General features: G+C 44.8%; 1 protein-coding gene across 1 annotated transcript; it reads left to right on the forward strand.

Annotated features, from left to right (window-relative positions):
• The first annotated feature begins 5,715 nt into the window (after window positions 1-5,715).
• Window positions 5,716-16,679, forward strand: LOC309517375 (serine protease 27-like). Its single transcript, XM_082196603.1, has 6 exons — window positions 5,716-6,256; window positions 12,020-12,040; window positions 13,363-13,436; window positions 13,997-14,268; window positions 15,031-15,191; window positions 15,383-16,679. The coding sequence occupies exons 2-6, from the start codon at window positions 12,026-12,028 to the stop codon at window positions 15,668-15,670; spliced, it is 810 nt and encodes a 269-aa protein (XP_082052729.1). The 5' UTR covers window positions 5,716-6,256; window positions 12,020-12,025; the 3' UTR covers window positions 15,671-16,679.
• Window positions 16,680-17,785: the final 1,106 nt, after the last annotated feature.

Consider the following 17,785-nt stretch of genomic DNA (forward strand, 5'->3'; position numbering starts at 1 on the left):
AGTCCCGTATTTGACGATTTGCTCCTGCTTTTAAAGAGAAAAATCCTCTACACAATGCTCCCCGATGCATTCTTTCTGTGAGATAGCATTATGTCTTAATCACTCAAAATAAACATATTAGCTTCCTGGTTTCAACAAAGGTTCGATGCCATCTTTTGATTTTTAAATTGTTTAAAACAGCTGTCTGTGAAGGATGTGACTCAACTTGCACAGAGTGATGTTTTTGCAAAGGTGGGATTTGAAAAAGAAGAAGAAAAACTAAGGCGGAATGCCTCTGTGTATACACCATGCCTCCCTTCCCTGAAGGGAAACACGTAAAAAAAAAAATGAGCCCCAAAAGTAGGTTAAATAAATAATCACTAGAGAGTTGAATGGTGTCTACAGAATGTAGATTTTAAATGTGAACTGAATCAGATTCTTTGCCTATTCTGAGTAATAATGCATGTTATATAATGCATCTAGTACTAACCTGCTAGATTCAATACTGTTTACCCCCACAAAACCCCAAATTGAACAGTTTCTATAAATACTAATATGGGAAATATGTACTGGGATATTTTATAAGCAAACATTATTCCTTATTGTTTTGTCCCTGCTGTAGCTGAAATAGATTGACACACTCTCCACTGAAACTAGGGGTAAAGAAGGCCAGAGGTTCCCAAGTCTTCATATGAAAAGAAGAAATCAGCAGATTTTCTGCAGTTTTTATTTCTTGAGGTTCTCTGAGTTGTGCTTGTTGACTTACTATCATTCAATTAAGAGGCAAACATCCATGGGTTAATGGCTGCCCCACATCAATGTGCATAGTGCCCAGAGCTGGTCAAATTATTTTAGCACCAGAGGTAGAAAATTCCATATTTGGCTTAAAGGGTTTTGTTGTTGTTGTTGTTAAAATAATAATAACAACATAAAAAACCAAAACTGCCCAAGAGATTTGGGAGGCTTTTACTGCATAACTAAAGATACAATCAAACAAGAAGCTGTTAAGTCCTTGCCAGCCTTTGAACATAGCAAGGGTCCAGGTGTTACAGTAATATAAAAATTTTAATAGCCTTAGACAGAGAGGACTTTGTCAGGTTGGAAACAAGCTGGGAGATTGTTCTACATACCAAACATGATTTAGCCAGATAGAATAATATGTGGTAAATTCTTCTCTCTCTTATCTAAGCTCATATACAGGAAACCATTAAAAAAACTTCTTAATTTTTATTTTATTTTTGTAAATCCTTTTGCTTGGGTTTATTATAGCCAAAGGAAATATAAATACAAACACTATTTAAAGGTCACCTTACCGCGACTGAGATTTCCTGTTTTATCCTGACTCTCTCTTCTCAATGTTGGTGCTGCAGATGCAGGAAAAACCTATGCTACCAGTTATGGTGGGCCTGCCCACCAGTGGCCAAATTTTGGGATCTGATTTCTCTGAAATTAATTTAATTACAAAACTGTAAGTCTTTTCTGTGGGGTGTCTGGGACAGACTGAATAAAGCACAAATGCTTATAGCTAAAAGTTGGAAATATTTGGAGGGGATTAGCAAAGAGACCTGGTACACGGTTCTTTTTTTTTAAAAAAAATAGTGATAAACGAAAAACAACAACAACAACCAACCAACCAACCAACCAACCAACCAACCAACCAACCAACTGCTATTGAAAGAGTTCCACTTTTGGGGGGACTCCTGTGACAGCAGTGTATGGCTCAACTGCAAGGGAATTGCAGGCAAAAGAAATGGAAAAGATGGGGCACATAGGTCACGGCCACACTGTACTTTTAAAGCATGGGGCTCCTGCAAAGGATCATGGGAGCTGGGAATTGTTGCTCTGTGAGCAGTAAACGATAGGTCCCAGAATTCTTTGACGGAAGCCATATGTCTTAAATGTGCTTTAAGAATAGTTTAATGGAAATTTAATACTGAAATTGTCAAGGCTGATGGCAAGTACAGTTCAGCTGATAAAACATACCAGCACAGAGATTAAACTGGCATGCCTGTAATCTCCTCATTCTCACTGACCTACTTTTTACGGTATTACCTCTTAGTCAGTTGTAAGGAGCCTTACTGTAGAGTCAAGATAATAAGAGTATTTTTTTTAAAAAAAAAACCCTCCATAGGCGATATATGTATTTTATTTTTTTAAAAAATTGTGACAACATGATGTGTCACTCACTGGTGTGACTCATTTTTTTTTTTAGAAGTCAAGCCTGGGAACTTCTAGTTGAGACAGTTTTTCAGAAACCTGCCACCATCTTTCTCGCACTCACCTTAATGAAGGCAATTCAAGGAATTTATTGAATTTACCTTCAGTTTCCCCCAGGGATGGGCAAATCTGTACATTTTGGTTTCTGTCAGTTTCTCACTTTTCCAGTATTAAGTTCAGTTCTCCACATTTTTACATCAGCTTGCATTAAAAAAAAAATGCCCTCAGGAAAATTCACCAGCATTTTTGTAAGAATTTCTCTTAAAATACATAAAAAAATTCCTTCCAGTAGCACCTTAGAGATCAACTAAGTTTGTTAGACAGCATCTTAAAAAGCAGAGACGTCACCTTGCCAAAAAAGGTCTGTATAGTTAAAGCTATGGTTTTCCCACTAGTGATATATGGAAGTGAGAGCTGGACCATAAAGAAGGCTGATCGCCGAAGAATTGATGCTTTTTAATTACGGTGTTGGAGGAGACTCTTGAGAGTCCCATGGACTGCAAGAAGATCAAACCTCTCCATTCTTAAGGAAATCAGCCCTGAGTGCTCACTGGAAGGACAGATTGTGAACCTGAGGCTCCAATACTTTGGCCACCTCATGAGAAGGTAAGACTCCCTGGAAAAGACCCTGATGTTGGGAAAGATGAAGGGCACAAGGAGAAGGGGACGACAAAGGACAAGATGGTTGGACAGTGTTCTCAAAGCTACCAGCATGAGTTTGACCAAACTGCGGGAAGCAGTGGAAGACAGGAGTGCCTGGCGTGCTCTGGTCCATGGGGTCACGAAGAGTCGGACACGACTAAACAACAACAAGAAGTTTATTATTGGGATGAGTTTTCGTGTGCATGCACACTTCTTCAGATACCTGAAGCATGCACACAAAAGCTCATACCAATAACAAACTTAGTTGGTCTCTAAGGTGCTACTGGAAGGAATTTTTTTTATTTTGTTTTGACTACAGCAGACCAGCATGGCTACCTACCTGTAACTAGATTCTTAAAATACATGTTTGTATGCAATTTGGCCCAATATACCTGTTGCAAGTTTCTCCTAGTCACTGAAGACAGACATGAGTTCTTTGAGAAAGGTCTTGTTTATTAAGCTGTGCAGTGGCTTCAGAGAGATATTTCTCAAAGACTGAGTCCCAAATATAGGTGGGGACTCCTTTATATAGATTGTGACAAACAACATCTATATCAGTCCTATAGCAAAATGCATGTACAAGCAAGATTATACACCCGTTACACACAACTCTCACCATTCCCTTATCTTGTAACACGTGTTACTCTTACTGTTCCAGGAACCTTAACCATAGTCTCTGGCTATGGAGGAATTTACAAAAGACCTTCTGGTAATCTCTCGGGTGAGGGTTGTTGTGACAAATAGATTCTAACTTCTTCTTCCCTCATACCCAATGTTGTAAAAAACAAACAAACAACTTCCCCATATCTAATGCATTTTTGTATGTTCCCTCCCCCCAAACTATGCATTCTGTGCACACTTTGCCAGAGTAGTTGCATCATTGCGGAATCCAGAGAAGAATGAATTTTGAAGTACGGGGCTGTGTTTGGGTTCACCTAGGGACAAAGCGTCCAAGATTTCCACTGCCTTGTTATTATCCTTTGGGAAGGGCTCTCCTGAAGGCAACTTCAGCCCATCTCCCCTCCTGCTTCTCCAGGCCCAACTGGTAGCGTAGCCCAACTGGTCTATGCAATTGGGGGAGGGAGGACACAACAAACTCTTGTCTGTGTTCAGAAAACAGTATGTTGCAGCCCAGAAATGCAAGTGAGCAGTTTATTTCATAGGAGCACATAAAATACAGAAATGGGAGGGGGGAATAGTGAGTATGTAGATCAACATGGAAATGAAGCACTGTGGATTGTTGGTCGAACTGTTCCTACACTGGAACAAGTTCAACACAGCTAACCCTATTCTCAACTGCACTGGCAGCTTGTGATATAAGTTTATTTATTCATTTGATTCCATCTACAAATCACGTCCCATCAAATACTTCAAAGTGATTTCACAATTCCATAAATGAAAACAATCTGGCATATGCAAACAATTAAAAACAATCTCTAATCCAAATTGCGTACAGACTGGGATAAAGAGCCAGGCTGCTGGTTGAAGAGGTCAAGAGCAATGAGGAAGTTGGCAACTAAGCTCTTAGCCTAGTTGGGTTTTGAATGATTGACAGGGAGCACTGTCTAGACAATTGAATGAGTGCCATGTAGCCAGAGGCTAGAGGATGAACAGAAGTGTAGAGTTGGAAGGGACTCCGATGGTCATCTAGTCAACCCCCCCGGAAATGCAGGAATCTCAGTTAGACATTACATGACAGATGACCATCCAACCTCTGCTTAAAAACCTCCAAAGGAGGACAGTTAATTGCCTCTCATGGGAGTCTGTTCCACTGTTGAACAGCTCTTACTAGCAGAAAGTTCTTCCTGGTGTTTGATTGGCATCTCCTTTCTTGTAACTTGAATCCATTGGTTCAGGTTCTAGCATCCGAAGCAGGAGAAAACAAGCTTGCTACATCCTCCATGCAACAGCCCTTTGGATATTTGAAGGTGGCTATCATATCTCCTCTCAGTTGCTGCGGCAGGGAGACGGGGTTGCCAAAGGGTTGGACAGCAGTTATTTCATCAAGATTGTGCAGTAGGAAGTTGACCAGTAGGACATGATCCCTCAGCCTGGGCAGAGTGTAGGATGAGAGGAACTGGACAGTTTTAAAGAGCCATTAACTTGGGGTCCAGATCACAAGACAGAGGATGTCTGAGCAGGATGCAGACTGTCGTGTGGGAAGCTTTTTATCCAGCCTTTAACTTGGTGCCCTCCAGATGTTTTGGAGCAGAGCTTCCACCATCTCTGACCATTGGTCATGGTGACAGGAGCCAATGGGAATTGTGGTCCATGATATTTGGAGAGTTCCTAGTCAGGGAGGGCTGCTTTAATCCTTTGCCCTTTCTGGTCCTGATCAAACCGAGTATCCTGAGCCCTGAAATTTGCAGTAGGAGGAAACAGCTAGTTGATGTTCCTTTCGTTTACTTAATAACTTTTTAATGATTGCTAAGCAGAAGAAAGGTTCGCATTTATCCTGATGCTGAATTGTTTAATGTTTCTACAAGGAGGAGGCTTAGACTGGTGAGAACTGGCTCCTGATGTGAGATGCAGGGATAATTGTACACACTGCCACCCACAAATTCCCACTCATAATTCTGCCAACGGGAATCCACCCAAACCCTCAGGCTTTTCCAGCGTAGTTTCCTTCTTGAGTCCCTTAATCCTTCTCCCCACTATTAAGTCTAATCCAGGTGGTGACAAGGCTCTTCTTCTATAAACTCATTGTTACCTCTTCTGGTTCTGTTCCCCACTGCAATATTTATATGGCTGAATGACAGGTGGAGGAGAGGTCTAGGGAGCAGAACACATGTGATGGTTATGTGGTGTACAATATGGGTGGGATCTAGAGGGCTTTGGGTAGCAGGCAGGACTACTGGGTTCTTTCTCCAGCTCAGTCAACGTGGGGATTTGGTTCTGCAATCAGTCCTAGAAGGGGACCTCTAGTGGGTTAGATTAGAGCAGGACCCCTGGGTTCTCTTAAAGGAAACATGATGCCTAGTGATTGCAAAGGCTAAGAGCCAGCGTACCCAAATTCTCAGAAAATTTAGCTCATAAAATTTCATAGATTTGTGGTGGGGTCACAAGTGAGTTAAAACAATGTTGTCCAGTGGACTTTAGACTCTCTACAATCCAAGTTGGTTCACCATGTTTTTTAGGGAGAAGTAACAGAAAGAGTGAATCGGTTGACACTGGAGTTTCCTACCCTACTTTTGGTTGGAGTCCTGGGTTCTTCCTGTTTTTTGGAGAACATTAGTTCCCTTTTTGTTGGGTATAGCAGCTTCTTAGACTCCTTCGTAAACCTGATTGTCTGCCTGGAGATATCTGCTCATCCGGTCCTTCCCTACACTGAGGTCGCCAGACAAGAGGGACAAGGTCTACAGCATGGCCACAAAAACAATGGGGTTCTTGTTTCTTCTGATACTGCCCCTGATGAACAGTGAGTACAAGAAATAGTTCCTGCCTTTCTCTATACTCTCCCCCTGTATGCTTGATTATTGCACACATCTTCATCCCCATTCTGACTTTATTTATATGAAGCCAAATTGGATACAGTGGGATTTAAAGAAAATACATTTATTAATATGAAACATTTGTAGACCACATTTGTAACACATCACAAAGTGGTTAATAGTTAAGCATTTTTTAAAGACAAAATAATGAAGTCGTTTCAAACAAAGCAGTACAATCAAAATTACCCAAATTACAAAAAAGTCAGAAGAAAATGAGACCCAAGGGCAACACACCATGCCACTCAAATGCCTGCCACGAGAGAAGGGTGTTACATCCTTTCTGGAGCTATACAGCTGCAAATAAAACCTTTAAAGTGTGTTTTAAGTGCAATATACAATGTGACACTAGATGGTGATGGTGAGCCTTATGGAGAATTCAGTGTATTTTTAAAAACTTTTTTTTAAAAAAAAGCATTTGCAGAAAGGTTTTTATATGTGTGTGTGGAATCCCCCTTGGAAAAGGAGTTTGTTAACACTTTATTCAGTATTTGTTTTTCAGCTATGCACATAATTCTTGTCCAGCGCATCTGAATATATTGAATGCATAGGTGAACAAAACCATCGTGGCACAGAAGCATGGGACACATTTCAAACCTTTCCCATTTATTTTTTTAAAGTAAATATTTATAACAAAAGAAATAGTTATAACGATTAAGAACAACATTTACAGTAGAGAAGATCTCTTGTACAAATAAATCTCGAAATACTATACCCTCTTTATAAAGTCAACAGAAAGGAAATATTTCGGGCACAGTTTGGTGGTGAAGATCAGCTGACTGAGGAACAATATGATTTGGCAGAAGCCCAACCGTGGTGGTGGAATATCAGCTACAGAGCCATCATGACAGGGATCATTCTCAGGATCGGGGAGGAAAGGGCCATTAAAAACAAACAAACAAACAAACAAACAAACAAACAAACAAACAAACATGCACCTAGATTGCAAGGGGTTAAAATACCATTAATTCAGAACTTTTAAACAATTTTTCTTTATATATACACACATTATGTGTGTGTTGGCTAGGGAAACCGGTCATTTAGTACAAATTAAACACCAGAGAAGGTAAATTATCACTGAAACACACCGGCAATGGTTTCCGTACTTTAGCCTAAAGTTATCTCTTTTAAAATACCGTTGTACATCTGATGACCAATTGGAAAATACAACCTAATTCGGTTATATACTGTTGCGTTATGAGATGACACTTAGTGATATGAAAGTCCTGTCTCTGGTGATATTAAATCAGGGATGAATTAATTAGCAGATGGGGATTGTCACTAGCAGCGGTGGAGGAAGCCGCGAGGGCACCTGGGGTGAGGGTGGGGTGCACTGTGGGGCCTCCGAGGCGTCTGCCTGTCTCCTCCCACTCAGCCGCCCTACAGTTGAGGGGGAGGCAGTGGGCGGACCATTTGGGCAGTGTGGAGCCTGTGGGGGCCCAAGCCACTGCGTCTCTCCCAGGAGAGACGTGTGGCTCGGATGTGCTGCAGGCCCTGCGGTGAGTACAACCCGGCATTTTGTCACCCCCCAGTGGTGACACCTGGGGTGGCCTGCACCCACTGCACCCTCCTTCCTCCACCCCTGGTCACTGGACTGTGTAGTGATTAAGCAATGAATGAGCAAATATGATCCTACTGTGCTGGGATGTGTCTCTAGCATTTTCCCACGAGCCCCTTAGAATAGGGGAGTGATGTTTTTAACCAGGGTTGTGGGATCTAATAATAATAATAATAATAATAATAATAATAATAATAATAATAATAATTTATTTATTTATTATTTATTTATACCCCGCCCACTCTGGGTGGCTCCCAATCAAGTGTTAAAAACAGTACAGCGTTAAATATTAAAAACTTCCCTGAACAGGGCTGCCTTCAGATGTCTTTTAAAGATAGGATAGCTGCTTATTTCCTTCACATCTGAAGGGAGGGTGTTCCACAGGGTGGGCGCCACTACCGAGAAGACCCTCTGTCTGGTTCCCTGTAAACCAGAAGGCCCTCGGTGCTGGATCTCAGTGTCCGGGCTAAACGATGGTACATGGGGGCACAGCTAGGCTCCAGTAGAAAACTTTATGTTTTCCCAAATCATGGTTGTGTTGAAAGACTGTTGTGTGATTAGGAGACCATGAATAGATACATGTACATCTGCAGGATTCCCACCCCCACCCCCAATGGAGAGGGGAGTACATGGTGAAGTAAAACACTGAAAGAGGAGAGCAGGCCAATCCCTCACAAAAATGGAAAAGAATAGCGCTGGTACATTTTGTTTCATATCTTGGTTCTATAGAATCTTATTCCTTTTCTTTTAAATGAAAGCTGGAATCTGGGGTTATATTTATGGGGGTGGGGAGCAAGGAAACTGCTCCCTCCCCTTCTTTGTGGGCACCCATGCATGGATGAAGAGTTCAGATTTTCTTTTTAAAGCACGATGCTGAAGCCTAAAAAGGGCCTGGAAGCTACACTCTCAGAGCTGAAATGCCATTTCCTTGAATGTCGCTGTGCCTGCAATTTGGTGACAACTGCTCTGTGGTGAGGAAAAGGCACTTTGCATGCTGTCAGGAGAACAGTCATCTTCTGATGGCTCTGCTAAGCCCTGGCACTGAAAAGGGATTATGGCAAACTCTGTATGGATGTACATGTGAGAGACTTTCTGCTTTGATGTTTCCGATGCTGTCTTAGAGACTTCATTGGATGATTTGTTGCCGATATTAATATTGCAATTTTGAAGCAACTGGAAGCATAAGAACTGACTCCTTCTGAAATAAATTACTGTCCAGGCCCATAAAAATATTATTCAAAATTTTACTGACACAACTCTTTAAAATGAAACAGAATACAGTAAGTGATTCCTCCAAAACACCCATGCAATGTCTTGTGCTGTCCAGCACAGGCTCAGCATCTTACAAAATATGAAATAATCCAGACCAACCTAGGAACAAAGGTCTCTCCTTCTCCACAGTCTGCATTCCAGCCTCCAGGCTGTTTATTCTCCCTTCAGGAGAGCTTCATTTACATCTTCACTCCATTGAGTTTGGGAGACAACAACAACAGCAACTTATTTATACCACGCCCATCTGGCTGGGTTTCCCCAACTACTCTGGGCAGCTCCCAATAAAACATTAAAAACTTCCCTAAACAGGACTGCCTTCAGATGTTCTCTAAAAGTCAGGTAGTTGTTTATTTCCTTGACATCTGATGGCAGGGCGTTCCACAGAAAACTCCCTTCAAAATGGAAATTTTGCAACCTAATACCTCTCACATGATCTAAGGTTACAACACCCGCATGTTACCGGTAACTACCAGTGGACAACAATCCATTAGTAAATCATTAACTTAGCAAAAGCTCTAAGTGCTCTCCTTGGCTTTAATATAGCCCCATGGAAAACCCCATGTGATACCTTTTCGCCAATACAGTGGTACCCCGCAAGACGAACGCCTCGCGAGACGAAAAACTCGCAAAACGAAAGGTTTTTTCGTTTTCGAGTTGCCTCGCAAGACGAATTTCCCTATGGGCTTGCTTCGCAAAACGAAGCTTGCCCCGGGGACAGCGGGCCTTCTCTTTTGAAGCAAGGGGCGGTAGGGAGATCGCTTCTCCCCACCGCCCCTTGCTTCAAAAGAGGTCCGGGGGCAGCGGGAAGCGCCCCCGGACCTCTTTTGAAGCAAGCGGTTGCGGGGAGATCGCTTCTCTCCGCAGCCGCTTGCTTCAAAAGAGGTCCCGGATCTCTTTTGAAGCAAGCGGCTGTGGGGAGATCACTTCTTCCCACCGCCCCTTGCTTCAAAAGAGGTCCGGGGGCAGCTGCCCCCGGACCTCTTTTGAAGCAAGGGGCGGTGGGGAGAAGTGATCTCCCGGTGCTCCGAAGCGGGGCGGGGGGGGGGGGGCGGGAACACCTTCCCCCACCGCCCTGCTTCAGAACGCTGCTCCGAAGCGGGGTGGGGGGAGGCGGGAACACCTGCCCCACCGCCGGGCTTCGTAGCGCTGCTGCGAAGCCGGGCGGGGGGGGAACACCTGCCCCAGCCACCCCGCTTCAGAACGGTGCTCCGAAGCGGGGTGGGGGGGCGGGAACACCTGCCCCACCGCGGGCTTCGTAGAGCTGCTGCGAAGCCGGGCGGGGGGCGGGAACACCTTCTGAAGGCGGGCGGGGGGGCAAAAGTCTTTGTCCCCCCTGCCTGCCTTCCCGCCCGCCAGCATTTTAAGATCGCCCGGACAGCGGAGAAGTCCTCCGCTGTCCCGGGGTTTTTTAAAATGCTGGGGGTGGGAAGAAAAGCCCTTGTCCCCCCCCCAGCCTTCAGAAGAGGTCCGGGGACAAACTGTCCCCGGACCTGGTCTGAAGGCGGTTTCCCTAGGAACGCATTAATTGATTTTCAGTGCATTCCTATGGGAAACCGTGCATCGCAAGACGAAAAAACTGCAAGACGAAGAGACTTGCGGAACGAATTAATTTCGTCTTGCGAGGCACCACTGTACACAGCTAGGCATTCTCACTTCAAACCTTCATTAATACACATACACTTTTCATTTCTGTGTGAATTAAATCCATTATACTTAACAGGATTGGTCTGTCTAACCCCTCATGGTTCAGTCCACTTAGAAGCAGCTCTCCATGTTTTCAGATAGAGGCCTGGCTTGCAGGTTACACTTAGCCAAACCATGAAATGGTAGGCTGTTGGGAGCATCAACTGTGGGGAATGGGTGAAGTTGCTACTGTGACAGCGAAAGGTAGTCCAGTGCCTGAAGCAAAACAACCCCCAAATAATAGTCATGTCCCCTCACAGCAGTAAACTAACTGAGCTACAATCCTCTGCCCTTTATTGGTGCTTCAGAGTGTTCCCTCAGCCTGGCTCATGCAAGGGCTAATTCTACTTCCCACAGCACAAAAAGCTCTGCAACTCCTGCACATTTTATTTTTTATTCATTTGCTGACAGGTAACACTTTTGTTTGTAGGAGATAGCTGCAGTTGGAGAAAGAATGAGATTTGGTTCAACACTGCCCCCTGATGGATTGTTTGCATGCTGGAGCCTGAGGTGTGGCGGATCCGAAAGCTCACCTTCCCCTCTCACAGCCTCTTTCCCAACACTGTGACTTTAAGATGCAAATACATTATCTAAACATTATGAAATGATAACTTAAGAGATATATGCAGTGGCTGCCATGAGTGTTACGGGTGTTATGGTGACATTACATTTTTTTGAGGGGTGTGTGCAAGGCTCCCCAAAACAGAGTGCAAAGGGATTACATGACATCACAGAAATGGCACGAGCAAATGGCAAGCAAGCAAGTGGACGATATTGCTATAAGCCTCATCAATGAGGCAGCCAGCAGAGGCAGCTCATTGCAATGGTGCACTTTGAAGCCTTCCAGTGCAATCGGATACACGCTTACTTAGATGCAGGTCTTGTTGAGTCTATGCACACACCATACATTTAAAGCACTTTCCCACCTCCCAAGAATCATGGGGACTGGGGTTTGATAAGGGTGCTGGGAACTGTAGCTCTGTGAAGGGCAAGCTACAGTTCCCAGCACCCCCATTGCCTTCATTTATGATTACTCCCCACCCCAAACAAGTGTGCACAGGACTGCAGCCTCAGAGTTTGGAGGATTTTTTGAAAAATAAAAAGATACATCCTCTTCCCAATGCTAATAATAATTTACTTCTTTCTCCCTCCACCCCCCTTTCCTGAATTCTTTCCCCAGGGGCAGATGAATTGTTTTCAGGTAAGAATGTCACCCGTGCAATACAAAGCAAACTAGTCACCTGGGCTCTGTCCTCAGGTTCAGCTTCATAGTGGGTTCCTCAGTTTGAGTGGAAGGGAAGCAAGGGGTGTGTGCCCTGGGAATTATGATCTGTGGATTCTCCAGAGCATGGGTCGGCAAACTAAGGCCCATGGGCCAGATCAGGCCAAAATTGCCCTCTGGATCCAGCCCGCAGACAGTCCTGGAATCGCCGCTTGGATCGGTGTGATCGTTCGGGCTGTGCCATTTTTTTGCATTGGGGGGCACCATTCCCCCCTCCCTCTCACACACTGCAGTGGCACCTTCTCACCCCTCCTCCTGGCTTCTCCCTGCCCTGCAGAGGAAGGGAACTGGGCTTTGATTGGTGCCAGCCAATCCGAAGCCTCGCTGCCTACACGCTGAGGCACAGCCCAGACTCGCCACCCGCCCGCTGGCCTCTCTGTCCATGGCCGCACTGTGGGCATCGTGATGGGCTGGAGCTTGGCATGCCTGCTGGCCCCGTGCCTGGCGCCTGGGAGAACTGTCCCAGAAAGGAGAGGTGCCGCCGCTGGCTCCCAACCGCAGGCGGGAGGAAACTGGTTTGCAAAAATGTGTGTATTATGCAAAACTGCATATGAACATATATATTAGGAGACATTTGCACTATAAGCCTGATGAATTTTCCTGAGTGCTTTCCTTTCTCTGTTAAATCACAAACCGATGTGTAAATGTGGAGAAGTGAACTTCAATTTCGGAAACAGAGAAACTGAAACGGACATATTCACAGTCATCCCTGCTACAACATCCGGAGGACCACAGGCTCAAATTCCTACAGTAGAGGTTGGGCATCCTAGTGTAGAATGGTAGGGTGACCTAGTACTTTCGGGCAGTTAGAACCCAAACAGATGTGATGTGGGAGATCTGTGATTGGCTTTCCTTAATCCTCTCTTTTAAAGCTGGTGTGGGGAGCCCTGATTTTGACAGAAGCAATGGCATTGGGATCATGCCTAATAGCTATTTCTCTCTCTCTCTCTCTCTCTCTCTCTCTCTCTCTCTCTCTCTCTCTCTGTGTGTGTGTGTGTGTGTGTAAGAGAGAGATATGAAGGAAGGGAGGTTTAGAATATGAAAAAGGATGCTAAAATACATGCCGCCTCCCATAGGTATTATTAAGAAAAGAAGGAAAAGAAAATAAGATAATCTGGCCATGTTTGCTTTAGCTCCCAGGAGCTAAAATATCACCAACCTTTGGCAAGGAAACAATCAAAGTGCACTTTTCCAGCTGTGTTGTGATCTATGCATTTCCGTGTTCTTCTTTCCTCTTCAAGTCTGTGGTCAACCAGTGTTGTCTGACCGAATTGTGGGCGGCCAAGCCTCGCAGATTGGAGCCTGGCCATGGCAGGTCAGTGTCGGTTGGAAGGGGAGGCATTTTTGCAGTGGGTCCCTCGTGGCACAACAGTGGGTTGTGTCAGCCGCTCACTGCTTTAGGTAAGTACCAGCAAGGAGGTAGTGACATTTCACCAGTGTGCTTCAGAAATGTCTCAGTCTTTCTGCATGATGGGGCCAGCTAGGCATGGCAACACGAGCAGTTGCATCAATATCATGTTAGAATGAAAAGCTGGTGAGTCCCCTGATTTGGACTGGGACTCTGGTGGTGGTGTGTGTGGCATTTAGCTCTTTGGCGTTTAACCCTTTGACTCCCTGCTGACATCCCAGTCCGAATAAGGCCCTTTGCACCTGCTAATAACACTAAAAAGGAACTTATTCAGTGCAAAGGCTAAAAGTGTGAAGGTGTCATGGCTATTATGGACCACTGTTGGCTTTGAATCACAGCCTGGAGGTTGCTGGATCCTGGGAAACCCATTTTTTAAATGCTATTTGACTGTTAGTCAGCGACTCCATCCCTTGTTGCAGTATCACACCCGACTGCATTTTCTTTTTTGTTTCATTTCTGTTTCTCAGACTGAATCCTTTCTCAGACATCACCGTGACCTTGGGAGCATATCAACTTGCAAATAGAAGCTCCAAATCCCAGACTGTTCCTGTCGCCCAAGTAATCCGTAACATAGCATTTAATGGGACTGGGACAACAGGGGACATTGCCTTATTGAGGCTCCAAAGACCCATGAACTATACCCCATACTTCCTCCCAGTGTGTATGCCATTTCCTTCGTCTGTGTTCCCTGAGGGCATGGCATGCTTTGTGACTGGATGGGGAAACATTGGATTTGATGGTGAGAGCCTGGTGAGAACATGGGGTTGGAGGTCAACCTGAAATGAATTCTGAAAGAGAGTAGCATGTTTTGGGAGGGTTTATCCTTTAGTCATGGGGATCCCTTGAGCCAGAAGTGGCTCACTGGATACCACAGATGGCTATTCTAGCTTCTTGACAGAGTGGTAGAGAGAGGGAATGGATCTGCTGGTGTTTGTGAAATGTCAACCTTCTCACACCTTGCCTCTCCCCCTCCTGGTGGCCACCACTGATAAGGCCCTGCTTTAACAGATGTGAGTCTAGTTGTTGTGAATGATGGTACCTGGAAGAAGCCTTCTTCAGAGGGGGAAAGGTTTATATGGGAAGATATTCTGATTAGATACTCGCGTCCTAAGCTGTTTACAGCTTTAAAGGTTAACACCTGTACTTTAACTTAGCCCCCGTAACTATTGGGAGGTAGCTGGTAAGGACATTTGAAAACTGGAATTGTATTCTCTCTGTGGCTGGCTCCAGAGAGTAGCCAGACCACCATGTTTCAGTAAGGCTTATCCCTTTTGTGTTGCCTGTTGACCCTTGACTACTGATTCCATCACCATGCAGATCTTTACAGTGCAACAGGTTTGTTAAGCAGAGTCATATAGAGACTCTTAATTCAGGCCTGCAGCAGAGTTTCTCCTTGGCCACCGGAAGAAAGGGAGAGGGCAGTCTTGAGGCAGGGTTGCACAGGGTTGCACATTCACCATGCCTGAATGCAACTCACTTTTCTTCTCCTTTGCATTCTTAGTACCACTTCCATCCCCTCAGACGCTGCAAGAAGTCCAGGTCTCCCTCATAGATGTTGACAGATGCAACGAGATGTTCAATGTGCCCCCAGCTGGGTCCAATCCTGTCAAAGACAACATGATTTGCGCTGGATATAAAGAAGGAGGAAAGGACGCTTGCCTGGTGAGCAATTTGACAGTTGTCTTGAATGGTTTCTTGATGTTTCCAGATGTTCCTGGCCTATTTCTCAGAGACTTCTACAGATGCTCAATAAGGTCTCTATGTGGTCAAGGAGCAGGCACTGAGATACTGGTTGCCTGGGGACAGATTCTGAGAGGCGTTATTATTCCCTGCTTCTGCTTGTTTGTTTCTAGGGTGATTCCGGGGGGCCCTTGGTCTGTGCCCAAAATGACTCCTGGTTCCTGGTTGGTATCGTGAGCTGGGGACAAGGCTGTGCAGTCCCGTACCGCCCCGGCGTCTACACCAGAGTCACGTCCTATGGCGATTGGCTGCAACGTTACGTTCCTGGCCTGCGGTTTGGAATTGTGCCCATCACTCTGGAGGGGGGAGGGAACCATTTCAGACTTTTCACTTCCACTCCTCTTGTCACTTTCTCTCTTTCCCTCCTCCTGCCTTTCTTGCAGTGGGAATTCTTGAGGTGAGGAGTTCCTTGCCAGCTTGCCGCTGTAGAATCAGTGCTGAATTTGGGTACATTGTAGGCAGCCCCAGGTTGTGGGGAACCTTTGGGCCTCAAGATGTTGCTGAATTATGACTCCTGTTGGCCATATTCACTGTGACTGATGGGAGTTGTAGTTCAGCAGCACCTGGAGGGCCAAATGTTTCCCACACCTGGTTTCCTGCTTGAAGGATGATTTGGGTTGCAGCTTGAAGATCAGTAGGGCAAAGCATTTCTGTCCCATAGTAAGTGAAGGGTAGGTGCCATAATTGTTCTGGTTCCTGGACAAGAGATTACCAAAGCACCCTAGAATTCTTCACCTTCTGCCTTCTTGCATTGATCCTCTCATTTGAAAAGTAATAATAGAATCAGGTTTCTAGTCCAAATAGCAGTGAAGACAAATGTGAAAGCACATTGACTATCCCAGGGGAAATCTCAGAAGCCAGGAAGGGGACTCACCCCCTGTTTGTGGGTCTTGCATGGGCTTCTGGTTGTCTATTGTGAGAAAAGAATGCTGGTCTGGATAGGCTAGTTCTCAAACTTTTTTTCTCTGGACCACACTTCAGAATAAAATTTTCCTCATGCCAAGCTATATTTTAAATTGATAAGCGATACATTGGAAAACAAAACGAAACAACTCCTAGCAGTACTTGATTTATAACATAGAACACAACTATGATATAATCATGGGAAATCTAGAAAATATAAAACAATGACTAATAATAATAAGAAGTCACTTGTACCCTGGTCATGTGACTGGGTTGCCCCAACCATTCTGGGCATCTTCCAATGGAACAGGAATCATTCTCAAAACATAATATTGATTTTCCTTGAATCCTCCTGCCACACTTGCCATCCTATCCTTGTGAGGTTTGAAATCCAAAGAGCTAAGTCTTTTGGGGGGCTGGGGTGGGGAATGGGACAATGGAAAGTTTTTGTGTATATGTGTTGACACTGTGCTGAAATCTGTCATCCAATTTTTGGAAATATTTCTTTGTTGCAATAAAGGCCTCTGTTTATTTGCCTCATCACAGGTTGCTTTCAAGTTACTTAATATTTCAGTGAGTTTGGGATTGAGCTTTCACCTTATCTTTGTGAGGGGGCTGAAAGTAGTGTGTGTTCCCCTTGACACAGAGGGTCATCGAGTCTGACCCCCTGCAATGCAGGGATCTTTTGGCCCAAACCTTTGTGGGGCTTGAACCCACAAAACCGTGAGATTAAGAGTCTCATGCTCTACCAACTGAGCTATCAGGAAGGCAAAAGAAAGCATCTGAGGATGGTGAAGAGCAGGTCTCAGCAGGGCTGTGGCTTGGAGAGAGTCCTGAGAGTCAGATAAAGGGGCAATACACCTACAATAAAACATGTTATTGACACAAGTGCATTCGTGGCAGATTTATTCTGCTTTATCAGTTCTTGGATGCTTCCCCAAAGCTACCACATTATTGCTGCCTGGTGGGGCTATAGCACAACAAAAATGGAATACTCCCCCCCCCCCGCACTAGAGAACATGTATGGCACAAAATGTTGCAGGATTTCAGCAGGTAATTACAGGCTATACCTTGATTGGAAATGAAGCAGTAGAATGTCCTCCCCCCAAAAAAAGGTTTTGCAGGAGCAAATATTATTGAAAGCACGATCACTTATGCAGGCATGAATATAAATACTCATGATGCATAATTAAAGGGTCATCTGGAGGGTTTTGCCCATGTGAATCAGGCCTGCATGCTCCCTCTTGAGCATGCCTTCCTTTGTTCGCAACAACACCATTTAGCCGTTCTACCATTGAGAAAATGGAATTTCCGCACAATGTAAGTTGCTGCGGTTTTTCATTTATTCCACAAAGAACTGGCACCAAGTTCGTATCCGGAAAAAGGCACACTAACAGGTATCCTGTTTTGTTTATTCAGGCTAACACAGCACAAGATGGATTTCTCCCTCCCTCCCTTGCCTTCGCTCCTGCCCCTCTACTTGGAGAGGCACCTTGTTTCTTGGAAGAGGGCCTTATATCTAGGAATCTAAGTTGACCAAACTCATATGAATATCACAGCAAAACCTGACCAAGCTGGGAGGGGGCAAAAGGCCAGTAAGGCGTGGTTACCTG

The sequence above is a fragment of the Podarcis vaucheri genome (genome assembly GCF_965113315.1).
Source record: "Podarcis vaucheri genome assembly, chromosome: 13".
Lineage (NCBI taxonomy): Eukaryota > Metazoa > Chordata > Lepidosauria > Squamata > Lacertidae > Podarcis > Podarcis vaucheri.